Source organism: Hoplias malabaricus, chromosome 1 (assembly GCF_029633855.1).
Source record: "Hoplias malabaricus isolate fHopMal1 chromosome 1, fHopMal1.hap1, whole genome shotgun sequence".
In the NCBI taxonomy this organism is placed as follows: domain Eukaryota; kingdom Metazoa; phylum Chordata; class Actinopteri; order Characiformes; family Erythrinidae; genus Hoplias; species Hoplias malabaricus.
Genome location: NC_089800.1, coordinates 37,671,168 through 37,697,782, shown reverse-complemented (window position 1 = coordinate 37,697,782; position 26,615 = coordinate 37,671,168). Strand labels below are relative to the sequence as shown.

Genomic DNA, 26,615 nt, shown 5'->3' with positions numbered 1-26,615 from the left:
AGATAAACCACAGACAAATATCTCATTAAAATATAAAAACGTACGGCGCGAGGTCCAGAGCCTATGAACACTGCCATAGATTCAGAACCAGAAGAATCATACATTTATCTGTATTAGTAAATGTATATACGTGTCTTAATTTACAACATCATTGACTCTTCGGTGAGTGTCGGTTCCCTAAAGTTCACCTAAAATAGCGGTTAAAAATACAGATTCAAAGAGCCGACTCGTTCACCAACGGCTCGTCACCACTGTGTTCTCCAGTGCAGTAGAGGGAGACGTATGGAGCTCCGTACACATGGTCGACGACCTCGGAAGAAGAACGAAAGAAAACGCCGAGGTCCAAGAGAGAAAAACTTAGTGATATTGTTTGTGTTGTGTGGTTTGTAATTGTGAGTTCTTATAATGTCCTCTCAGCCTCCTCCTCCGCAGCCCGGAGCTGTAAACCCCGCCGCCGCGCTACAACCACAATCACAGCAGCAGCAGCAGCAGCTACAACAGCAACAGCAACAACAACAACAGCAAGACTTCGACCCTGTTCATAGGTTTAAAATGCTCATACCACAGCTAAAAGAGAGCTTACAGGTTTGTTAAATAATCACTTTGTTGTGGTGACACACAGCTAATTAAATTAAAAATAAGAAAAGCGTCGTATTTTAGCTAAAGAGCCCATATGCTAACGTTACACTGTTTATGGTCCTTTCAAAGCTGAGGTTCATTTTATTATAATCATACACAGGATACGATGTAAAATATCCTATGGCAATCCATTAGAGCTTCACATAAGGCCATCATACTCTCTTCCATCCTGTAGCCACAAAATTGTTTACATCCTACACATAAACCCTAAGGTTGTTTATGATCTGATCAGCAACTAGTGATTTGCGGATCGATACTGAAATATCGATACCTCCGATACTAGACTTTATGCTCTTAAAATGACTCTCAAATCAAAATATCGATACGTCTGATACTTAAGTCGTTTGAGGTAATGTGTATCATTGACAGGAACACAGTGGAAGGTAACTAAACTATCTAAATAATGGGCGGTTGGTGGGCACTTTTTTATTTTTCTTCTGCCTGGGTAAGTGCGTAAAGAGTGTAAACAAAGTCATATTTCAGCTCCGTCTCTTTTCAGTCTCTGGCGGAGTCCTTCGGTGCTGCAGCAGGCACTATCCAGGTACAGAGGGAGAAAATGCACTGTTGCTGTTGGAATTGTTCATATTAATAAATATGGTTATGAAATAAGTAACAAAATAAATACATGCGTCAACAAATAGCTGCATTCAGCTATTCAGTTCAGCATCGAGTAATATGTATATCACTGAGAATCTCACATAGACCAAAAAGCCTAGGTTTATTTAGGTAAGGTTTCCTAACAAATACATCATTTGAAAAGGATTACATATGAAGCTATGATTTGAAATACACAACTTGTTTTAAATTTACTAGAAACATTGTGCATTTGCACACAGTATCGGTATTGGATCGGTATCACAGATACTAGCCTGAATTTTACTCAGTATCAGATCAGAATGGAAGTTCCATGTGATCTTTATGTGCTAAATCACCAACAACCACATCAGCACCTCTACAGTGCATTTTGAACTGCATTAAAAGGGATGTAGCAGACTCATGGGATGTAGTACTCATACTCCTGCTTATTCCTTTTAAATGCTTAATTTACTGCATCCTTAAATGGAACTGTTAACTTAATTAAATAATCTATACATTCACTTTCATGGTGGCCTGTGTAGTAAACGCATTGCACTCTGGGACCTGTCCACTTTGTCCACCAGCATTTTCCAATCTTGTGCTTCACCCCTTTTACCAATATTTATAGCCAGCACATGCTCTTGAATACGTTCCACCTCACGCACAAACCTAACCACTTTACTACTACAACCACTTGTCAGTTATTTCTCTATGTATGCCAGCCCTTCAACAGACTAATCCTACAAGCTGATAGAATATACGTCAGCATGCCAGCCCCTTTACATAATCTACAAATAGGGTCTTCACCTACCCACTGTCCAAGATTTTGTGGCATTGAAGGATGTCATAAGTTGCTCCCAGCAAAACTTAATACGATTTGACTCCATCACCCACAATTCTTGCCAAGTGATCGTCCAGATTCTCCCAACAAAGCCACTGGCCTTGTTTTGCCTGTAACACTGCTTGCGAATAAGTATAGTCATAATATAATTACACCTGTGAAATTTATGTATGAAAATGACTTAAAATCTAGTTTTAGGGTGGCACGGTGGTGCAGCAGGGAGTGTCTCAGTCACTCAGCTTCAGGGGCCTGGAGGTTGTGGGTTAAAGTCCCGCTCCGGGTGATGGTCTGTGAGGAGAGTGGTGTGTCCTACCTGGGTTTCCTCCGGGTGCTCCGGTTAATTTCTAAGATCTCCGGTTTCCTTCCACGGTCCAAAAACACACATTGGTAGGTGGATTGGCGACTCAAAAGTGTCCGTAGGTGTGAGTGACTGTGTGTGTGTTGCCCTGTGAAGGTCTGGCGCCCCCTCCAGGGTGTATTCCCGAAATTGCGCTCAAGGATTCCAGATAATCAATGAATGATAGTTTTCCTGGCAACTTTAAGCTTTTATAATTGAATACTTTTCTTCTGTGCCACTAAGACTGACATTTGTAAAGTGCTTCTGTTCTAGTTGGTTATCTATCTCATTCAAAAAACATTTTAAGGCTCCACCATTATTTTATAATTTCAGCATTAAAGCTGGACTCTAAAGGCTGGCAAACTTGGGGAATTTTTGACTCTCTGGTATAAATATGTAACTGCACACTGTGTGGAATCTGTATTTCGGTGACGTGCGATTTTTGCCCGTGACTTCACCAGCATGTCATTAAAGCTGTATAGTCACAATTAAAATGGTGAAGATCATAAATTATTTTTATTCTTGGGCAGCAATGGCAGCACTAAAACTGGAAAAGTATGAACAAAGTGAGAAAATTCCACACCAAAACAAACTCAGCAAGGCACTGTTAGTTGGATACATTTATTTATTTTTAATGCTCTGTATGACCAGACCATTAAGTTGGAGTGCTGAACTTGCATTGCTTCCTCTAGTCTTGTACTTGGATATTTGCCAACCATTTTGTTTAGGGTATAAATGTGTTTACCTGCAAAGTTACCAATCTATAAATCTGCTGAATGCCATGGCTGGGTACAGGATTTGTTTAGATTTCACCCGCAAGAGTGTGAATGCCAAGGTAAGCTGGCTGTAATAGAGTTATTCTTTCTGTAAAGTATGGGTGTCCAAACATATCCGCAAAGGGCCAGTGTGGCAGCAGGTTTTCATTGCATCAAGTGATCAGTTGTTTAAAGACAGACTGACTGATAAAATTTGTGGAATGAAGTGTGCTCTTCTTGTTTGGAGTGAAAAAGTGCATTCACACTGTCCCTCTGCGGATAAATTTGGACATTAAAGCAGAAACTTTCGAACACTTTAGAAATTTAGGCTGTGGTGATGTTGAAGTCATGTTATAGTGTATATTATTAGAGCTTGACATGGTCTTAACCATCGTTCAACCTAAATATATATTTAAAAACAATATTGTGCTGTGTTAATGAAATAATATTTAGCAGATTACTAAAGTAAACCAGAAAATATTCGGAATTATTTTTTTTAGTATTGTATATTAGCTCTTTACATTAGAATTAGCTCTTTATGCATTGTTAGAATTAACAAAGTATTTTAAAGGGTATAAAATCTTCCCTAGTAGTAACTACATTACTTTTTTAAGTGTGGGTGTTAGTACTGCAAGTTTGCACAAAACACTATCATATTTGGCACTGGTAAAAGGAAATGAGCGATAACAAATGTGACATCACTAATTACATTTTGCAGCATGGGTTGTGCTACTCAGAACTCAGATCAGAACTCAGTAATGGAAATGTCTTTGTGACACACTGGAAAAGTGTGCTTCTCCTTGCCCAGGGAGGGAATTTGATTCTTATTACTCAATACTCAGCCATGTTTCTTTCCTTTCAGCACTTTAAAGATTAGCACTATGAGCTGTGCATCACTTACTCCCTTACTCTGGCAAAGAGGCTATGAAGATTATTATGCAAAAACATATGAAAATTCCTACCAAATAACAAAACTGAATATTTCAGGCTTTACAAGGTAATTTGCAGTAGCAAAAAAATTTTGTTTGCAGATATCTTTCCTCTAATTACAGCTCGAATAAACATATCTTATGAAGAGCAGATATCATGCATTCAATTTTGTGAATTCAAAATAGGCTATTTTTGCAGATTAGTTTTTACCATGTGCACCCTTTAAGAGCACTTAACTAATTTCTTGTTTTTTTTTTATCTGCTTTTCAGAACGTCATGAGCATTGCGTCACAGAATTTTGTGCACAATACATCAATTGATAATGGAGTGTAAGTATACTGTAATTTGAGTACACATCATTGACTGTAACAGCTAGCTAATGCAAGTTATTAAAGTGCAGTTCTTCTGATTGTATGATTTTTTTTCTTGGAGATGTGAAAAGTTGTGTTTGTGTGAAATAGGGTGGCACACGGGTCCAGAATCCTGGGGTTGTAGGTTTAAGTCCCACTCTGGGTGACTGTCTGTGAGGAGCGTGGTGTGTTCTCCCTGTGTCTGTGTGGGTTTCCTCCGGGTGACTGTCTGTGAGGAGTGTGGTGTGTTCTCCCTGTGTCTGTGTGGGTTTCCTCCGGGTACTCCGCTTTCCTCCAACAGTCCAAAAACACATGTTGGTAGGTGGATTGGCGATTCAAAAGTGTCCGTAGGTGTGAGTGAATGTGAGTGTGTGTTGCCCTGTGAAGGACTGGTGCCCCCTCCAGGGTGTATTCCTGCCTTGCTCCCAGTGATTCCGGGTAGGCTTCGGACCCTGAAATAAATAAGCAGTTACAGACAATGAATGATTGTTTATGTGAAATAGTTAATTGCAGAGAAGCTTAAAGATTCATCCTTCATTACAGATGTTGTGAGAGGAGCCAGAGGAAACTATAGGCAAACCTTATAGTGCTTCAGGCTACAGAAAAAAAGTGTTTTTGTAATGGTTACAGTGTGCTAAGAGACACTAAACACATCTATAAACATGTCTTGTTAGTTGTAGGTTATTATTTACTTACTGTTAATTTTTTAATAAATAAATGTACATTGCCAATGTAATAGGACATCCTGGCACAGCCATCACAAATGAAGGTTACCATGCCTAAAGTGTCAGCCAAAATGGTATAATGCAGCACAATATATTTAAAGTGTTGCCATTCAAAAACCTTTATATTTTTTAGCTTTTTTTTTTTCTTGAAGCTTTTGTTATTTATATGCATGCTGAATGTTCTACAGTGAGTTTATTATTCATTGTATTTTCAGAAAGAGTAACGATGGCACAGTTCAGCGATTTGACAAGAGTTTAGAAGAGTTCTACGCCCTCTGTGATCAGCTCGAACTGTGTTTGGTAAGGACTTTACATTATTTATTTTGCACAAATTTATTTAGGAAATTGTAAAAGAGTTTAAACCATAGCGTCTGAAATAAACACTGTTGTGTAGAATTCTTGCAGTCAGTCAAGCCAAAATGCTGGTATAATATATTTTATTTAATTATTTAAATTGCAAATAACCTTTTTTTTCCTTTAGCGCCTAGCCCACGAATGCCTCTCCCAGAGCATCGATAGTGCCAAGCACTCACCAAACCTGGTGCCTACAGCTACCAAGCCAGACACAGTCCAAACAGAATCTCTCTCTTATTCTCAGTATCTCAGCATGATAAAGTCCCAGATATCCTGCGCTAAAGACATCCACAATGCTCTTCTGGAGTGTTCAAAGAAGATCACTGGAAAGAGTCAGCCACAAGGAATTCTGTAATGGAGCTTTTTTTAATATAACTTCAGCATATGGACCTTCTGGAGGTATTAAGTTGATTGGATTTGTACAGATAATATTTGCCTGTTGCATTTTGTAACATTGGGAATACTAAAGGAAATAAATTGACATGCTTTTTCAAAAACACGAATTTGTCGTCATACATGTTTTATCAAAATCAATCAGGGGATACTCCCACAACACTGGCTTGTTTTCTATAAAGATTTTCTAAATGTTCTGTACCAAATTTTTCATGGACTTAAGCTTCAGGGGCCTTTTTACACTGGAGTGATGTCACAAAAGTGATGCCGTAGCTATCCAAGTCCAATTGGCTTTGCTCTAAGAGGGTACAATTCTATTTGGGCTGGGTGTCTGCTGATGTGTTGGATTAGGGCAGTCTGCATTCTCCTGCAGCTGCATTAGCCGCTGTGCAAAAAGGAATCAAGTCTGAACTGAAGACTTCTAATTTCAGAATGGTAAGAAACATCACTGTACGATGGTGTGAAGTTACATAAAATGTAGATTTTTCAACAAATGTTTGCTGGTGTTAACACAAAGTTTAAACTTGACTTTGTAGAACCTTAGGTAGCTAGTATGCTGATGTTAAAAGTTAACAGCTGTTTGGTCTGTTGGCCTGGTCTGTCAAGTGACATGGTGCTTCCTGGGTCAGGCATGTAGAGGTATTTGCCATATAGATTCCTCAAAATTCAGAGATGTGGGTGATGCACCACTAAACTTTAGATCTGTCCTACAGTGTGAACAAAACCTAAATGTAATAAATGTGATGTCATTGTGGCAAATGAAAAGGCAAGCTTTGCAGGCTTTAATGCATAAGTGTATTAAAAACATGTTTGAAATAACAAATACACAAAATATAGTGCAGAATTTAGACCCCTTTTTATAACAAAAGGTGATTTGTAACATCTAGAAAATATTTATCCACCAGACATTACAACTGTTCAGCAGCCTAAATTTAATATAAGATTTAATTGTCACACTTCAGCTTCCCATCAAACCCAACAGTCAACATAAGAAGTTTGGTGTGTCCTCCCTGGGTCTGTGTGGGTTGTCTCCTGGAGCTCTGGTTTCGTCCCACGATTCTAAAATTGCAGTTTGTAGGTGGATTGTCTGCGTTAAGTGTCCACAGGTGTGAAGGAATGCACAAGTGTGTGTGGTGCCCTGATGGACTGGCGCCCTCTCCAGGGTGTGTTCATGCCTTGCATCCTGTGATTCCAGGAAGGCTCCAGACCCTCTGCAACCCTTGAACTGGATGAAGCAGTTACAGAAAATGAATGAAGAACAAACATTTGGGTTTGAATATGGCTTTCTTACTAATGAGTACTTTTAGGAGTGGTGCGAGGCTGACGTTGAGGCTGATTTGGTCCAATGTATTTCAATGGAGCGTATTTGGGCTTTTCAATCACTTCTAAACCAAGGTATGGTTGCAGGACTTCTGGAACTTGAACAGTTCCTTCCTGAAAGAAAACAGACAGTGAAGATCTCACTTATCCTGATGGGTTATGGTGAGATATAATTTAACAGAAATAAATATGATGGCTAAGGTTTAAGGCTAATTTCCAAAAAACAAAAAAGATTCACACACTTGTGTTGAATTAAATAGTTTAGATCAGAGCTGTGTAATTATTCCAGCTGTTTAAAAATACACAAGTAAAAATGTCTGTCTGATGCTGATTTTACTACAGTTCTGGACTGAAAAATCAGAAGAATGCAATTTAAAATTTGATTGATCTTGGCTATATTTGGACCCTGGTTCCTATCAACACTAAAGAAAATGCAAGGCAGTACATCTTTAAAATGTGCTTTCACATAATTCCACACAATTATTGTTAATATCTCCAAATTATTATTAAAAAATTATCTACTTCAATGGCTTGTGTTATTACCTTTCTGAGATCCTTATTATTCCTGTATTTTAGATAAATTCACAAAATATTGGCTGTCACTCGTGATAAAATGTTTATTACAGGAAAACCCATTGCAATCGAATAAAATCACAATATCTAAAAATTTTACTTATCATATGAGAAAAGTGAATTAAAAACCCACCTTAGTCTGATGAGTCTCCAAAATTGCAATAATGGTGCGTGGAATTGCACATGCAGTTGCATTCACCTAAAATTAGAATGTTGTTGATTATTAGTACTTTTTTTTAATAATAAAATCTTTAATTACAGACAGAAAATAATATTAACTCACTGTGTGAGCATATTTCAGACTGCCATCATTTTTCTCATAGAAAATATTAAGGCGTCGGCTCTGATAGTCAGTGCAGTTTGATGCACTGGAGATCTAAAATTGAAAAAGAACTTATTTAATTTAGTGAAGGAACACAATACAGCCAAATATCTCTTACTGCACTACTAAAACATATTTCAGAATTGTATTTAAATTGTAATATTTGTCTATATTTTGTATTAGAATTGCTTAAGCTAGAACTAAAGCCATTCAAATACAAAACATAATATTAAAATCCTGCAGCTCTAATTTAAACAGCCCTTAATAATCCAGCTGTACTGTATCATGTAAGACTACTGGAAAGTGAATGAATAATTAAAAAAAGTGCTGACCTCTCCAAAGCTGCCACGACCTGGCATCCAAGCTTCAATGTCATACTTTCTGAAAGCTGGAGGACCAAGCTCTTCTGTAGGCATGTCCAAAACCCTGTGAAAATAAAAGTAATTAATAGACTAATAGTAGAACAAAAGTTCTACTGCTTATGAGTACACACACACATACATACATACATACATATATAGATAGATAGAGTGTTATTATGAAATAACAGATAATAAATTTAAAAAAATCTTTTATACCTGAAATGTAGCTGGAGGGAAGAGAAAATCTCCTTCTGTAACAACACAAATTCATTTAACAGCTGAGAACTCTCCTCACCCGTCTCATCCGCCGTCACACCAAACATTTCCACCTGCAATCAGAAAGGACATTACTTCACAATGACTGGCCACAGCTGTGTCACAGACACACACACACAGTTGCATTAACAGTTAATTATTCTGGAGAGGCTCCTGTCAACAGTAACATATGTGTCTATGTGAACATCAGAAGACAAAGTTAAAAACAAAATACACAGATGCAATATGAAAGCATATTTTTTCTCGTAGCTTGAACCAAGGAAAGGTTAAATTAGAGCAAATATATATACAGATATAAACAGATATACATATTGTACAGACTATACAGCTTATTATCTTTCATATTATTATATTATATATTATATATTATTGCATCGTGCTAAACTGTTGCCTTGTTACCTTGTTAAAGTGATGGACCCTGTAGAGACCCCATGTCTCTCGGCCAGTGTCGGTTTCAGCTCGGTAACATGTGCTGCTGCAAACTGTCCTTAAAGGTTACATTAAAACATAAAAAGAATTGGGGGGGGGGGGCTTTTTAAAAACAAAGGTCATGCTAAATTACATTTTGTCACAAATGCACAGTGTAGACTGTTCATTAATTGTCTGTAAACGTTTATGAATTTCAGGGTTGAGGTGGATCCCAGAATTATCAGTTGCAAGGCAGGAAAACACCTTGGACAGGGCATCAGTCCATTCTGGGGTACCACAAACATACACTCACACCTATATACACTTTTGAATAGTCAATACACCTATCAACATCTGCGTTTAGACTGTGGGAAGAAACCAGAGCACCCACAGGAGACCCACATAGGCTGTCACCCGAGGTGGTGCTCAAACCCACAACTACATGAACCTGAAGCAATGTAGACTGCAAATGCGCTGGATGCATATATACAGAAACATTACATACCTGACAGGTAAATCCTTTAAATTGACAGCATGGTCCATAAAATAACCTAAGTGACCCCAAAAATAAAAACAATAAACAAACAAACAAAAAAAAACTATTAAGATTTGTTCTTTTTAAATATCATTATTATGTTACACTAAACTTACTGGATAATCTGTTAATAAGCATTAAAAATTTATTTATTTATGAAAGTCCAGCTCTATTGAGGTACAGGCCTATTAGAGGGGACACATGACATATTAGGAAACCAAAGTCATTTGTTCAATGCTTGTACACATTAATACTGGTATATGAAGCTGTTAAAAAGAAAACCCAGTGAGCTGAGGTTGGAGTGAATTTGAATTGTCATTTAAGGAACTGGTGCTGAAAGTGGTTCTTCTGAACAAAGAAGTTTAAATAGGGTGAACATGGTGCTGCAGTGCTTGATTTTGTAATTTGGTATTTTGACCAATGGGAACGTGTGGAAAAGGGGTAAGTCCTTTATATTGATAACACACAAAGAAATCAGCTCAAGCAGATATCACCTAAACATGCCATGGTCATTGTTTTGTATTTTCTTAGTCATGTCTTTTGCACTTTAATGTGTGTGCAATGTTTTATGTTTGCACTAGATGCACCTTAATGTTGTGTATTGTTTTATGTAGCACCTTGGTCCTGGAGGAACGCTATTTCGTTTCACTGTGTACTGTAAACACTGTATACTGCTGAGATGACAATAAACTTCTTGAACTTGAATCATGGTCATCAGGAAGGCAATTTTTACAGATGTTTATCAGCCCTCACTCACCTGCTATACCTACTTCCCCTGTGCCAGCTAGATTAAGGTCAGGGAAGCGTTTGTGGTCCAAAGAGTAGACCTGTGAGTGATGAGCATGAGGCTGCATCCCACAGCCCTCCTGAGGAAATCAGAAAAACAAATAGAATTTGAACAAATTGATCTGGTGTAAATTTGATCAAATTTAATTTGGTGCAATAAAACCAAATTCAGTTTTACTGCATTATCCTCACACAAGGCACTGTAGCAGACACACTCAAAAAAAAAAAAAAAAAAGATTTACTTACAAACACAACACCTTTCAGCATGTCTGGAACAACCATGGGGATGAAACCCTACAAGACGAAGAGGAAAGAAGAAGAAGAAGAAAAAAAAAAGTACTTCACATCAATGCAAATTTTCATGAGCAAAGTCATAAAAGCAGCATCAGTGTCATGGTGTTGTGTCATTGAACGTCTGAGCTGCTGAATTGATTAATGATTGGGGCTTGTAATGTGGCATGTGAGGTCATTTGATATGTATGGTCAGTGCAGCAAATGTATCATGTAAACCTCTATCACAATAATATTAAAAATATGATTTATCATGGAGCCCTTACATGGATATAGTTTATTTTTATTCCACATGCACACATTCCTCACTCACTCTTTTCTGAAGAAGATCCAAAGCAAAATTCTGCAGAGCAGTCTGAAGTCTGGCCCCTGCACCTCTTAGATAGTACGATCTGTGACCTGACACATGGGCAAGCCGCCTACAAGAATAATAAGCAGATTAAAAAAAGATGAGAGGAAACAAAAAAAAATAATAATAATAAAAAAACACTTGTGTGTGTGTGTGTATATACACATACATACTTTTCAAGAGTATAAATGAGTCTCACCTTTGTCTTATGATGTCCAGTTTCTCCCCAATTTCTAGGTGGCCTTTGGGTTTAAAATCAAATTCTGAAAAAAAATGAAAAATCTAAATCTAAACACTGAAAAAGCATCAGATAAAAATCAAACACTCTTATTTTTGGAAAATTTAATTTGATGAATTCAAATGTGACTATATCATTGAATGCATATATAATATATTAATTTAATAGTGTTAGATTAGTCCAGGGGGGTCTTCTACATTGCTACATTATTTTCTTCTTTGCATTATTATTTGTTCAACACCATTATGTTACTGATAATATTAACAGCTATATGTGTGATGTAAAGTGAAATTCAGTGTGGGAAAATGTGTGCCACGGCTCCAATTAAGCTATTGTACCAGCTTTCTCTCCAACCGTTTCTACCACCTTCGCATTGCTCTCATCTCCGATGGGCTGTTGGGGAAAAAAATAGTCATGTGTCATTGTCTCAGAAGGTCCATTCAATAACTTAACTGCACAACAGAAATGTCAAATAATCATAAATAAATAATTTTTTACAATTATTTTACAAAAGGAAAAAAAATCTCTAAAACATCCCCAGAAAGAGTAGGATAATCATAGCCACACATCGACAACAAATTGAATGGAGTTCTCCCTTACCACATCTGGATGAGTTCTATTGGGAAGCCTCAGGGCTCTGCAATAATACAGCTCTTCCAAATCAGTATGTTTTGGATATAACTCATTCAGCCTGGCTCTGATACTTCGACCCTCGTCTCTTGCCGTCCTGTATTCCACAAGCTTAAAGAACAAGGAAGAATCACCAAATTTAGAAAACCTGTTGCCTTGTACAAAAAACTAACATGCAGAAAGAAGGAATTTATAATGAGCCGTCTTCATAGATTTGGAAAACATGGACAGAGAATGAATGTCACATTTTGAAGTTTGACGGCTCAAAATCTTATTTGGGAAAATATAAGGAACATTAAGTATTTAATGATATGAGCGTTTTGAGCAGTCAGTTTTCCACCTGTGCATATGAAGACCCAAATCTGTAGTTGTCAAACCAGAAGTAAATTATGGAGTTTAATAAGAAAAGAGGAGGAGGGAAAAATGTTTTAAATGTATAATAATCTATATAATATCATTTTCCTGATAAAATTCTACACAACTGTTACTTCAAAGCGAAGTAAAAAACACAAAACTTAGAGCATGTCATACGAAAAATGATGCAGATATAGGCTAGTGCATGAAAAACAACACTCACATCAGGTACAGTTTTCTTGTCATGTTGCTCCTGTAAAAATAAAGAAATAAATAACTACAAAACAACAGCAAATACTTGCTATAGAAATTATCTTAGGAAGTGTAACATTTTCGGTGTGACCAATATTGAAATAATAGTTACAATGTTTTCAGAAATTATTTTTGACTAATACTTACCACAAGAGCTTGAACTGTGGCACTGACCACTTTCTTCTTTTCCTCCAACTCCTCAATTTCCGTCCGCAAGTTTAGCAGCTGCTTCCACACCGAAACCTGGAGAGGAGAGCAAACCCACACATCATTCATTAAATACATTTTCACAATACACATCCTGATATTTTGACACACAATCCCAATCTACTAGTGTGCCATTTTAGTAATTATTAATTTATTTAAATGAAACATTTAGACCTTGCTCTTTAAGAATGGAAAATATCCTCAATATGCTCAGGATAAGTCTTAGCAAATATATTGTGATAAGGTTTACCATGACAATAAAATTATCATATTGTGATATCTCATATTTCCCATCTCTATATGAAACCTTGGTATAATTAATTTTAATGAGCTATGAAAAGGTGGATAAATTCATGCTTAGTCTTGGGGTCATTTAAAGTCACGGAGAGGACAATGACCCAAGCACACTACATTAAGAACAGAGGCCTCATGTTGTATATGTTGGTCTTTTATGACAAAAAGGGCCTGGACCTTAAATGTGAGGCTCACAATTGTAATTAAAAAAACACTTTTAATAAAATTCAGTAGATGTTTCCTCACTGCAAACTGGTCTGATATGTTTACAAAGAACCAGTGTCTGTAAATTATAAATAAATAAAGCCTCACTCCGGTATGCTTTCTCTTTCTCCCTCTCTACTCATTGAAAAGGCATCTGTTGTTTTTTTAGACAACAGAAAACTCCAAACATTCAAAATCACAAACTGAGATTAGGTGAGTACTATTAACTTATTTTTTATATTTTGAGCTTAGCTTCTGAATGTAAACAAACCAGAGAGAACTGCTCCCCCACCCCACAGTCATAGACCAAATAAAAATCTCTTTTCTAATCAGTCACAATTTTGCTCAGAAAAACTGCAATTACAAACGTTGCACAAATTATTCTGTCCTATTTTCTAGTTTCTAGGACTGGGTAACACTTTCAACCATCTTAGCCACAGTTAAAGAGGTTTTTTGTGGTCGTTTATATATATATTTAAAGTTCAATAAGTGCATGATTTTACCAAAGTTAGTGAGTAATCATGTTAAATAATGTATGACATGGGATTTTAGGGCCCTGGAAAGAGAAAGCCATTGGAAATTGTTATTTAAAATAAAACGAAAAACAGGTCACTGATAATACAAAGGTGATTCCTTAAAATTTCCATTAGCAAATGAGGGGCATTCGGGACATTAGTTCCATGAAGCATAGTCCTAGGATTTTTGAATACATAGAGCCTTGGATAAAACATTACATCCATAAACCCTGGAAATATAGGTCCCTGGTAACAAAATGCTGTTTCAATGGCATTTCCATTAGTAAATAAAAACTTTGGTTTATTCAAAAACTGCACAGAGGAAACGTGGGGACTGTTGTAGGTCACTGATGGCAATTAGATTCTAGAAACACAGCCCCTAGACAAATCGTGAAAATGACCTTAGTATGAACGCTAGCTTGTCAGAGACTAAAGTGCTTCTTACGATGATTTCCACATCGTCCGCTCTTATGTCTCCTCGCCTGTTCTCCAGCTCAGTGAGGAGTGTTTGTGTGTCTTCACACAGCGGCCTCATGTCGAGCTGGGGTTTGTGGCTGTATCCCTCTTTTACATGTTCCCACAGACTGCTGCTCTTTGTGTCAGAGGAGCAGGGTCTCCGCAGAGCTGCGTGTCCGGCCCGGACCCCGCAGCTTCCCGGGGACAGCAGGGCAGAGAGCGCGGTGAACCGCCTCACAGAACGCACCAAGGACGCCATACCAGCCACTCTACGGAAGCCGATTTGGGGACATGTATGTGTGAGAATTATTCACTGATTCAGTTCAAGGAATCGATTCATTCAAGTTCACAATTCACAGAGGTAATACAAATCAGTACACAAAAGTTCACATTTAGGATTCAAAAATTAAGTAAGACATACATATGTTAACTAAAAGGCATATATTTAGCGTGACATCTAGTATAATATGAAGTACATCTTCAAAAAAAAAAGATCAGTACATTTAGATTTTTTTTAACAATATATGTTTTGAATTGTGGATACAACAATGAATTACCTTTGTAAAAAAATGTATGTCTAAAATATTTACCAAGAAATATGTAGCAAACGTCCTTATTGTTGGGTTTATAATAAAATACATTTTCAAGAGGTATAGCCTTAAATTAATTGGCTTCTTTTCATTTCTCTCTTTTTGGTCCAGTATCCTTCATCGTATCATAAAAAAAATCTTAGCATGATTACAGTTTTAGAACATTCTTTGACTTTGTTAGCTACTTAAAACGTCCAAACCTAGTTCCAATAAAAAAAAAAAAAAACAATAGTACTGTGGAACATACAAATCTCGTGTGTCATGGAAATTATCAACTAAGAAATTAAACTTAAAGTGGTCTTTGAGTAACCTTTATGGAAAGCAGCTGAAATATGGAGTCAAAAAGGGGTGAAAAAATGTTGAGTTTGTAAAACCATACTCACAAATGTAACGGACTTAAATGCGTTTGAGCAACGTAAAACTAAAATCCACAAATGTACTGGAATGCACAAATTTAAAACAACAACAATAATAATTTAAATTCACAAATTTGTAAAAAAGATTTGCATTTGTAAATCAAATGTCGTGAATGTGGACGCTGTGGCCCAGCAAACACACAACGTTGTCTACTTGCTTACAACGTTGCTACATCGTTGTCAAAAGGTGGAACTGAATACGTTGTCTGAACAACGTTGCCATAACCTTGCCACAAGGTTATTATTAAATAACGTTGCTGTATGGTAAAATGACGACATATTGGCCACTTTGAAAAAATCCACAGAGTTCCATGCCGACATAATTTTATTATTAAATTATTACTATTATTTCAGACAGAAGTTGACTTGGGTTTAAATAAAATTTAGACGTGGCGTATAGAATTGCTGGGTGCACTTGCGCATGCGTTTGGTTAAACCCGTGCTCGTCAGGGAGCTGGCAGCGCGAGCCGCTGATTGTTGTGATTTGAAGCGGTTTTTTTAACGGATTCTGAGAGGGGGTTGGATCTCTGCGTGGCGACTGACGAGCGGAAGAGGCGAGTTGAATGGCGTAGATCGATACGCGGACCCTCACAAACTCTGTATGTACAAAAATAATTTCTTTCAAAACATTCGACCTTGAATGTAATTAATTTAATGTATTTTATTAATACTTTGATTATTAATGTGAGTTATAATCATGGTTAAGCCTTAGTTGCTCTTTTAGTAACATTCTAGATTGGTGTTAGCTAGCCAGTTACCTCAGAATTTAATGAGGCAGTCCTCATTAGGGCATTTGGTCAGTGTTACATTTAATAGATAGTAATGGCGGCCTATTGTTGTATGATGCTCTATGTCATTGGTATAATTTGAAAACAAACTTTAAAACATTTAAATCTATTAAATAATTTATTTCAAAACATTCGACCTTGAATGCAATTAATTTAATGTATTTAATTAATACTTTGGTTATTAAATGTGTGTTATAATCATGGTTAAGCCTTAGTTGCTCTTTCAGTAACATGGTAGCTAATGTGTTAGCTAGCCAGTAAAGTTATCTCAGAATTTAAATGTTGTCCATATCGATATGGAGAGCCAGCTGTAGCCGAGATGTTACTGTGCTGTCCCCTTTTGTCCCGTCACACTAATACCGGAAGTATGTACACACTGCAGAACAGCGGCTCCTGTGCCGGTACACACAGCAGAACAGCGGCTCCTGTGCCGGTACACACAGCAGAACAGCGGCTCCTGTGGCGTTACACACAGCAGAACAGCGGTTCCTGTGCCGGTACACACAGCAGAACAGCGGCTCCTGTGCCGGTACACACAGCAGAACAGCGGCTCCTGTGCCGGTACACACTGCAGAACAGCGGCTCCTGTGCCGGTACACACTGCAGAACAGCGGCTCCTGTGCCGGTACACACTGCAGAACAGCGGCTCCTGTGGCGTTACACACAGCAGAACAGCGGCTCCTGTGCCGGTACACACAGCAGAACAGCGGCTCCTGTGCCGGTACACACTGCAGAACAGCAGCTCCTGTGCTGGTACACACAGCAGAACAGCGGCTCCTGTAGCGTTACACACAGCAGAACAGCAGCTCCTGTGCCGGTACACACAGCAGAACAGCGGCTCCTGTGCCGGTACACACTGCAGAACAGCGGCTCCTGTGCCGGTACACACTGCAGAACAGCGGCTCCTGTGCCGTTACACACTGCAGAACAGCGGCTCCTGTGGCGTTACACACAGCAGAACAGCGGCTCCTGTGCCGGTACACACTGCAGAACAGCGGCTCCTGTGCCGGTACACACAGCAGAACAGCGGCTCCTGTGCCGGTACACACTGCAGAACAGCGGCTCCTGTGCCGGTACACACAGCAGAACAGCGGCTCCTGTGGCGTTACACACTGCAGAACAGCGGCTCCTGTGCCGGTACACACAGCAGAACAGCGGCTCCTGTGCCGGTACACACAGCAGAACAGCGGCTCCTGTGCCGGTACACACTGCAGAACAGCAGCTCCTGTGCTGGTACACACAGCAGAACAGCGGCTCCTGTAGCGTTACACACAGCAGAACAGCAGCTCCTGTGCCGGTACACACAGCAGAACAGCGGCTCCTGTGCCGGTACACACTGCAGAACAGCGGCTCCTGTGCCGGTACACACTGCAGAACAGCGGCTCCTGTGCCGTTACACACTGCAGAACAGCGGCTCCTGTGGCGTTACACACAGCAGAACAGCGGCTCCTGTGCCGGTACACACTGCAGAACAGCGGCTCCTGTGCCGGTACACACAGCAGAACAGCGGCTCCTGTGCCGGTACACACTGCAGAACAGCGGCTCCTGTGCCGGTACACACAGCAGAACAGCGGCTCCTGTGGCGTTACACACTGCAGAACAGCGGCTCCTGTGCCGGTACACACAGCAGAACAGCGGCTCCTGTGCCGGTACACACAGCAGAACAGCCGCTCCTGTGGCGTTACACACTGCAGAACAGCGGCTCCTGTGCCGGTACACACAGCAGAACAGCGGCTCCTGTGGCGTTACACACAGCAGAACAGCGGCTCCTGTGCCGGTACACACAGCAGAACAGCGGCTCCTGTGCCGGTACACACTGCAGAACAGCGGCTCCTGTGCCGGTACACACAGCAGAACAGCGGCTCCTGTGCTGGTACACACAGCAGAACAGCGGCTCCTGTAGCGTTACACACAGCAGAACAGCGGCTCCTGTGCCGGTACACACTGCAGAACAGCGGCTCCTGTGCCGGTACACACTGCAGAACAGCGGCTCCTGTGCCGTTACACACTGCAGAACAGCGGCTCCTGTGGCGTTACACACAGCAGAACAGCGGCTCCTGTGCCGGTACACACTGCAGAACAGCGGCTCCTGTGCCGGTACACACAGCAGAACAGCGGCTCCTGTGCCGGTACACACTGCAGAACAGCGGCTCCTGTGCCGGTACACACAGCAGAACAGCGGCTCCTGTGGCGTTACACACTGCAGAACAGCGGCTCCTGTGCCGGTACACACAGCAGAACAGCGGCTCCTGTGCCGGTACACACAGCAGAACAGCCGCTCCTGTGGCGTTACACACTGCAGAACAGCGGCTCCTGTGCCGGTACACACAGCAGAACAGCGGCTCCTGTGCCGGTACACACAGCAGAACAGCGGCTCCTGTGCCGGTACACACTGCAGAACAGCGGCTCCTGTGCCGGTACACACAGCAGAACAGCGGCTCCTGTGCCGGTACACACTGCAGAACAGCGGCTCCTGTGCCGGTACACACAGCAGAACAGCGGCTCCTGTGCCGGTACACACTGCAGAACAGCGGCTCCTGTGCCGGTACACACTGCAGAACAGCGGCTCCTGTGCCGGTACACACAGCAGAACAGCGGCTCCTGTGCCGGTACACACAGCAGAACAGCGGCTCCTGTGGCGTTACACACAGCAGAACAGCGGCTCCTGTGCCGGTACACACTGCAGAACAGCGGCTACTGTGCCGGTACACACAGCAGAACAGCGGCTCCTGTGCCGGTACACACAGCAGAACAGCGGCTCCTGTGCCGGTACACACTGCAGAACAGCGGCTCCTGTGCCGGTACACACAGCAGAACAGCGGCTCCTGTGGCGTTACACACAGCAGAACAGCGGCTCCTGTGCCGGTACACACAGCAGAACAGCGGCTCCTGTGCCGGTACACACTGCAGAACAGCGGCTCCTGTGCCGGTACACACTGCAGAACAGCGGCTCCTGTGCTGGTACACACAGCAGAACAGCGGCTCCTGTAGCGTTACACACAGCAGAACAGCAGCTCCTGTGCCGGTACACACAGCAGAACAGCGGCTCCTGTGCCGGTACACACAGCAGAACAGCGGCTCCTGTGCTGGTACACACAGCAGAACAGCGGCTCCTGTGGCGTTACACACAGCAGAACAGCGGCTCCTGTGCCGGTACACACAGCAGAACAGCGGCTCCTGTGCCGGTACACACTGCAGAACAGCGGCTCCTGTGCCGGTACACACTGCAGAACAGCGGCTCCTGTGCTGTTACACACTGCAGAACAGCGGCTCCTGTGGCGTTACACACAGCAGAACAGCGGCTCCTGTGGCGTTACACACAGCAGAACAGCGGCTCCTGTGCCGGTACACACAGCAGAACAGCGGCTCCTGTGCCGGTACACACTGCAGAACAGCGGCTCCTGTGCCGGTACACACTGCAGAACAGCGGCTCCTGTGCTGGTACACACAGCAGAACAGCGGCTCCTGTAGCGTTACACACAGCAGAACAGCAGCTCCTGTGCCGGTACACACAGCAGAACAGCGGCTCCTGTGCCGGTACACACTGCAGAACAGCGGCTCCTGTGCCGGTACACACAGCAGAACAGCGGCTCCTGTGCTGGTACACACAGCAGAACAGCGGCTCCTGTGGCGTTACACACAGCAGAACAGCGGCTCCTGTGCCGGTACACACAGCAGAACAGCGGCTCCTGTGCCGGTACACACTGCAGAACAGCGGCTCCTGTGCCGGTACACACTGCAGAACAGCGGCTCCTGTGCTGTTACACACTGCAGAACAGCGGCTCCTGTGGCGTTACACACAGCAGAACAGCGGCTCCTGTGGCGTTACACACAGCAGAACAGCGGCTCCTGTGCCGGTACACACAGCAGAACAGCGGCTCCTGTGCCGGTACACACAGCAGAACAGCGGCTCCTGTGGCGTTACACACTGCAGAACAGCGGCTCCTGTGGCGTTACACACTGCAGAACAGCGGCTCCTGTGCCGGTACACACAGCAGAACAGCGGCTCCTGTGCCGGTACACACAGCAGAACAGCCGCTCCTGTGGCGTTACACACTGCAGAACAGCGGCTCCTGTGCCGGTACACACAGCAGAACAGCGGCTCCTGTGGCGTTACACACAGCAGAACAGCGGCTCCTGTGCCGGTACACACAGCAGAACAGCGGCTCCTGTGCCGGTACACACTGCAGAACAGCGGCTCCTGTGCCGGTACACACAGCAGAACAGCGGCTCCTGTGCCGGTACACACTGCAGAACAGCGGCTCCTGTGCCGGTACACACAGCAGAACAGCGGCTCCTGTGCCGGTACACACTGCAGAACAGCGGCTCCTGTGCCGGTACACACAGCAGAACAGCGGCTCCTGTGCCGGTACACACAGCAGAACAGCGGCTCCTGTGCCGGTACACACAGCAGAACAGCGGCTCCTGTGGCGTTACACACAGCAGAACAGCGGCTCCTGTGCCGGTACACACAGCAGAACAGCGGCTCCTGTGCCGGTACACACAGCAGAACAGCGGCTCCTGTGGCGTTACACACAGCAGAACAGCGGCTCCTGTGCCGGTACACACTGCAGAACAGCGGCTCCTGTGCCGGTACACACAGCAGAACAGCGGCTCCTGTGCCGGTACACACTGCAGAACAGCGGCTCCTGTGCCGGTACACACAGCAGAACAGCGGCTCCTGTGCCGGTACACACTGCAGAACAGCGGCTCCTGTGCCGGTACACACAGCAGAACAGCCGCTCCTGTGGCGTTACACACTGCAGAACAGCGGCTCCTGTGCCGGTACACACAGCAGAACAGCGGCTCCTGTGCCGGTACACACTGCAGAACAGCGGCTCCTGTGCCGGTACACACTGCAGAACAGCGGCTCCTGTGCCGGTACACACAGCAGAACAGCGGCTCCTGTGGCGTTACACACAGCAGAACAGCGGCTCCTGTGCCGGTACACACTGCAGAACAGCGGCTCCTGTGCCGGTACACACTGCAGAACAGCGGCTCCTGTGCCGGTACACACAGCAGAACAGCGGCTCCTGTGGCGTTACACACAGCAGAACAGCGGCTCCTGTGCCGGTACACACAGCAGAACAGCGGCTCCTGTGCCGGTACACACTGCAGAACAGCGGCTCCTGTGCCGGTACACACTGCAGAACAGCGGCTCCTGTGCCGGTACACACAGCAGAACAGCGGCTCCTGTAGCGTTACACACAGCAGAACAGCGGCTCCTGTGCCGGTACACACAGCAGAACAGCGGCTCCTGTGCCGGTACACACAGCAGAACAGCGGCTCCTGTGCCGGTACACACTGCAGAACAGCGGCTCCTGTGCCGGTACACACTGCAGAACAGCGGCTCCTGTGCCGGTACACACAGCAGAACAGCGGCTCCTGTGGCGTTACACACAGCAGAACAGCGGCTCCTGTGCCGGTACACACTGCAGAACAGCGGCTCCTGTGCCGGTACACACAGCAGAACAGCGGCTCCTGTGCCGGTACACACTGCAGAACAGCGGCTCCTGTGCCGGTACACACAGCAGAACAGCGGCTCCTGTGGCGTTACACACAGCAGAACAGCGGCTCCTGTGCCGGTACACACAGCAGAACAGCGGCTCCTGTGCCGGTACACACTGCAGAACAGCGGCTCCTGTGCCGGTACACACTGCAGAACAGCGGCTCCTGTGCCGGTACACACAGCAGAACAGCGGCTCCTGTAGCGTTACACACAGCAGAACAGCGGCTCCTGTGCCGGTACACACAGCAGAACAGCGGCTCCTGTGCCGGTACACACAGCAGAACAGCGGCTCCTGTGCCGGTACACACAGCAGAACAGCGGCTCCTGTGGCGTTACACACAGCAGAACAGCGGCTCCTGTGGCGTTACACACAGCAGAACAGCGGCTCCTGTGCCGGTACACACTGCAGAACAGCGGCTCCTGTGCCGGTACACACTGCAGAACAGCGGCTCCTGTGCCGGTACACACTGCAGAACAGCGGCTCCTGTGCCGGTACACACTGCAGAACAGCGGCTCCTGTGGCGTTACACACAGCAGAACAGCGGCTCCTGTGGCGTTACACACAGCAGAACAGCGGCTCCTGTGGCGTTACACACTGCAGAACAGCGGCTCCTGTGCCGGTACACACAGCAGAACAGCGGCTCCTGTGGCGTTACACACAGCAGAACAGCGGCTCCTGTGCCGGTACACACTGCAGAACAGCGGCTCCTGTGCCGGTACACACTGCAGAACAGCGGCTCCTGTGCCGGTACACACAGCAGAACAGCGGCTCCTGTGGCGTTACACACAGCAGAACAGCGGCTCCTGTGCCGGTACACACAGCAGAACAGCGGCTCCTGTGCCGGTACACACTGCAGAACAGCGGCTCCTGTGCCGGTACACACTGCAGAACAGCGGCTCCTGTGCTGGTACACACAGCAGAACAGCGGCTCCTGTAGCGTTACACACAGCAGAACAGCAGCTCCTGTGCCGGTACACACAGCAGAACAGCGGCTCCTGTGCCGGTACACACAGCAGAACAGCGGCTCCTGTGCTGGTACACACAGCAGAACAGCGGCTCCTGTGGCGTTACACACAGCAGAACAGCGGCTCCTGTGCGGTACACACAGCAGAACAGCGGCTCCTGTGCCGGTACACACAGCAGAACAGCGGCTCCTGTGCCGGTACACACTGCAGAACAGCGGCTCCTGTGCTGTTACACACTGCAGAACAGCGGCTCCTGTGGCGTACACACAGCAGAACAGCGGCTCCTGTGGCGTTACACACAGCAGAACAGCGGCTCCTGTGCCGGTACACACAGCAGAACAGCGGCTCCTGTGCCGGTACACACTGCAGAACAGCGGCTCCTGTGCCGGTACACACTGCAGAACAGCGGCTCCTGTGCTGGTACACACAGCAGAACAGCGGCTCCTGTAGCGTTACACACAGCAGAACAGCGGCTCCTGTGCCGGTACACACAGCAGAACAGCGGCTCCTGTGCCGGTACACACTGCAGAACAGCGGCTCCTGTGCCGGTACACACAGCAGAACAACGGCTCCTGTGCTGGTACACACAGCAGAACAGCGGCTCCTGTGGCGTTACACACAGCAGAACAGCGGCTCCTGTGCCGGTACACACAGCAGAACAGCGGCTCCTGTGCCGGTACACACTGCAGAACAGCGGCTCCTGTGCCGGTACACACTGCAGAACAGCGGCTCCTGTGCTGTTACACACTGCAGAACAGCGGCTCCTGTGGCGTTACACACAGCAGAACAGCGGCTCCTGTGCGTTACACACAGCAGAACAGCGGCTCCTGTGCCGGTACACACAGCAGAACAGCGGCTCCTGTGCCGGTACACACAGCAGAACAGCGGCTCCTGTGCCGGTACACACTGCAGAACAGCGGCTCCTGTGGCGTTACACACAGCAGAACAGCGGCTCCTGTGCCGGTACACACTGCAGAACAGCGGCTCCTGTGCCGGTACACACAGCAGAACAGCGGCTCCTGTGCCGGTACACACAGCAGAACAGCGGCTCCTGTGCCGGTACACACTGCAGAACAGCGGCTCCTGTGCGGTACACACAGCAGAACAGCGGCTCCTGTGCGTTACACACAGCAGAACAGCGGCTCCTGTGCCGGTACACACAGCAGAACAGCGGCTCCTGTGCCGGTACACACTGCAGAACAGCGGCTCCTGTGCCGGTACACACTGCAGAACAGCGGCTCCTGTGCTGGTACACACAGCAGAACAGCGGCTCCTGTAGCGTTACACACAGCAGAACAGCGGCTCCTGTGCCGGTACACACAGCAGAACAGCGGCTCCTGTGCCGGTACACACAGCAGAACAGCGGCTCCTGTGCTGGTACACACAGCAGAACAGCGGCTCCTGTGCGTTACACACAGCAGAACAGCGGCTCCTGTGCCGGTACACACAGCAGAACAGCGGCTCCTGTGCCGGTACACACTGCAGAACAGCGGCTCCTGTGCCGGTACACACTGCAGAACAGCGGCTCCTGTGCTGTTACACACTGCAGAACAGCGGCTCCTGTGGCGTTACACACAGCAGAACAGCGGCTCCTGTGCCGGTACACACAGCAGAACAGCGGCTCCTGTGCCGGTACACACTGCAGAACAGCGGCTCCTGTGCCGGTACACACTGCAGAACAGCGGCTCCTGTGCGGTACACACAGCAGAACAGCGGCTCCTGTGCGTTACACACAGCAGAACAGCGGCTCCTGTGCCGGTACACACAGCAGAACAGCGGCTCCTGTGCCGGTACACACTGCAGAACAGCGGCTCCTGTGCCGGTACACACAGCAGAACAGCGGCTCCTGTGCGTACACACAGCAGAACAGCGGCTCCTGTGCGGTACACACAGCAGAACAGCGGCTCCTGTGCCGGTACACACAGCAGAACAGCGGCTCCTGTGCGGTACACACTGCAGAACAGCGGCTCCTGTGCCGGTACACACTGCAGAACAGCGGCTCCTGTGCGGTTACACACTGCAGAACAGCGGCTCCTGTGGCCGGTACACACAGCAGAACAGCGGCTCCTGTGCGGTACACACTGCAGAACAGCGGCTCCTGTGCCGGTACACACAGCAGAACAGCGGCTCCTGTGCCGGTACACACTGCAGAACAGCGGCTCCTGTGCCGGTACACACTGCAGAACAGCGGCTCCTGTGCGTTACACACTGCAGAACAGCGGCTCCTGTGCCGGTACACACAGCAGAACAGCGGCTCCTGTGCCGGTACACACAGCAGAACAGCGGCTCCTGTGCGTTACACACAGCAGAACAGCGGCTCCTGTGCGGTACACACAGCAGAACAGCGGCTCCTGTGCGGTACACACAGCAGAACAGCGGCTCCTGTGCCGGTACACACAGCAGAACAGCGGCTCCTGTGCCGGTACACACTGCAGAACAGCGGCTCCTGTGCCGGTACACACAGCAGAACAGCGGCTCCTGTGCCGGTACACACTGCAGAACAGCGGCTCCTGTGCCGGTACACAGCAGAACAGCGGCTCCTGTGCCGGTACACACTGCAGAACAGCGGCTCCTGTGCCGGTACACACAGCAGAACAGCGGCTCCTGTGCCGGTACACACAGCAGAACAGCGGCTCCTGTGGCGGTACACACAGCAGAACAGCGGCTCCTGTGCCGGTACACACAGCAGAACAGCGGCTCCTGTGCCGGTACACACAGCAGAACAGCGGCTCCTGTGCCGGTACACACAGCAGAACAGCGGCTCCTGTGCGGTACACACTGCAGAACAGCGGCTCCTGTGCCGGTACACACAGCAGAACAGCGGCTCCTGTGCCGGTACACACTGCAGAACAGCGGCTCCTGTGCGGTACACACAGCAGAACAGCGGCTCCTGTGGCGGTACACACAGCAGAACAGCGGCTCCTGTGCGGTACACACAGCAGAACAGCGGCTCCTGTGCCGGTACACACAGCGAGAGAACAGCGGCTCCTGTGCCGGTACACACAGCAGAACAGCGGCTCCTGTGCCGGTACACACAGCAGAACAGCGGCTCCTGTGCCGGTACACACAGCAGAACAGCGGCTCCTGTGGCGTACACACTGCAGAACAGCGGCTCCTGTGCCGGTACACACAGCAGAACAGCGGCTCCTGTGCCGGTACACACAGCAGAACAGCGGCTCCTGTGCGTTACACACAGCAGAACAGCGGCTCCTGTGCCGGTACACACAGCAGAACAGCGGCTCCTGTGCCGGTACACACAGCAGAACAGCGGCTCCTGTGCGGTACACACAGCAGAACAGCGGCTCCTGTGCCGGTACACACAGCAGAACAGCGGCTCCTGTGCCGGTACACACAGCAGAACAGCGGCTCCTGTGCCGGTACACACTGCAGAACAGCGGCTCCTGTGCCGGTACACACTGCAGAACAGCGGCTCCTGTGCGGTACACACTGCAGAACAGCGGCTCCTGTGCCGGTACACACAGCAGAACAGCGGCTCCTGTGCGTTACACACAGCAGAACAGCGGCTCCTGTGCCGGTACACACAGCAGAACAGCGGCTCCTGTGCCGGTACACACAGCAGAACAGCGGCTCCTGTGCCGGTACACACAGCAGAACAGCGGCTCCTGTGCCGTTACACACAGCAGAACAGCGGCTCCTGTGCCGGTACACACAGCAGAACAGCGGCTCCTGTGCCGGTACACACAGCAGAACAGCGGCTCCTGTGCCGGTACACACTGCAGAACAGCGCTCTGTGCCGGTACACACTGCAGAACAGCGGCTCCTGTGCGGTTACACACAGCAGAACAGCGGCTCCTGTGGCCGTTACACACAGCAGAACAGCGGCTCCTGTGCCGGTACACACAGCAGAACAGCGGCTCCTGTGCCGGTACACACAGCAGAACAGCGGCTCCTGTGGCGTTACACACTGCAGAACAGCGGCTCCTGTGCCGGTACACACAGCAGAACAGCGGCTCCTGTGCCGGTACACACAGCAGAACAGCGGCTCCTGTGCCGTTACACACAGCAGAACAGCGGCTCCTGTGCCGGTACACACTGCAGAACAGCGGCTCCTGA

The 26,615-nt window shown here is 46.2% G+C and overlaps 3 protein-coding genes across 6 annotated transcripts in view; 2 read left to right on the top strand and 1 right to left on the bottom strand.

The window, feature by feature from the left end:
* Positions 1–105: 105 nt before the first annotated feature.
* med29 (mediator complex subunit 29) lies at positions 106–6,001 on the top strand. 3 transcript variants are annotated; one of them, XM_066662465.1, is made up of 6 exons: positions 106–162; positions 418–585; positions 1,139–1,180; positions 4,349–4,407; positions 5,369–5,453; positions 5,635–6,001. In XM_066662465.1, exons 1-6 carry the CDS (start codon positions 121–123, stop codon positions 5,860–5,862), a joined length of 624 nt encoding a protein of 207 aa, XP_066518562.1. In that variant the 5' UTR covers positions 106–120; the 3' UTR covers positions 5,863–6,001. The 3 variants fall into 3 exon arrangements, with proteins under 3 accessions (XP_066518562.1, XP_066518561.1, XP_066518563.1); XM_066662464.1 differs by lacking the exon at positions 106–162 and adding an exon at positions 215–340; XM_066662466.1 differs by lacking the exons at positions 106–162; positions 1,139–1,180 and adding an exon at positions 215–340.
* A 687-nt stretch (positions 6,002–6,688) lies between these two features.
* Positions 6,689–15,310, bottom strand: sars2 (seryl-tRNA synthetase 2, mitochondrial). 2 transcript variants are annotated; one of them, XM_066678042.1, is made up of 18 exons: positions 15,246–15,310; positions 14,262–14,541; positions 12,744–12,839; positions 12,568–12,597; positions 11,961–12,101; positions 11,699–11,753; positions 11,322–11,385; positions 11,087–11,192; positions 10,729–10,776; positions 10,454–10,562; positions 9,667–9,712; positions 9,153–9,240; positions 8,694–8,806; positions 8,448–8,541; positions 8,077–8,169; positions 7,927–7,992; positions 7,202–7,334; positions 6,689–7,125 (listed from the first exon to the last, which is right to left on the bottom strand). In XM_066678042.1, the coding sequence occupies exons 2-18, from the start codon at positions 14,529–14,531 to the stop codon at positions 7,070–7,072; spliced, it is 1,608 nt and encodes a 535-aa protein (XP_066534139.1). In that variant the 5' UTR covers positions 14,532–14,541; positions 15,246–15,310; the 3' UTR covers positions 6,689–7,069. The 2 variants fall into 2 exon arrangements, with proteins under 2 accessions (XP_066534139.1, XP_066534140.1); XM_066678043.1 differs by having other exon boundaries at positions 7,226–7,334.
* Positions 15,311–15,780: 470 nt separating this feature from the next.
* The window catches only part of si:dkey-260j18.2 (uncharacterized protein LOC325231 homolog), a 35,134-nt gene continuing 24,299 nt past the window's right edge, over positions 15,781–26,615 (top strand). Inside the window, exon 1 of the mRNA XM_066662453.1 lies at positions 15,781–15,877. The gene's annotated coding sequence lies outside the window, so the exon portion shown is untranslated. The remainder of the gene's footprint in view (positions 15,878–26,615) is intronic.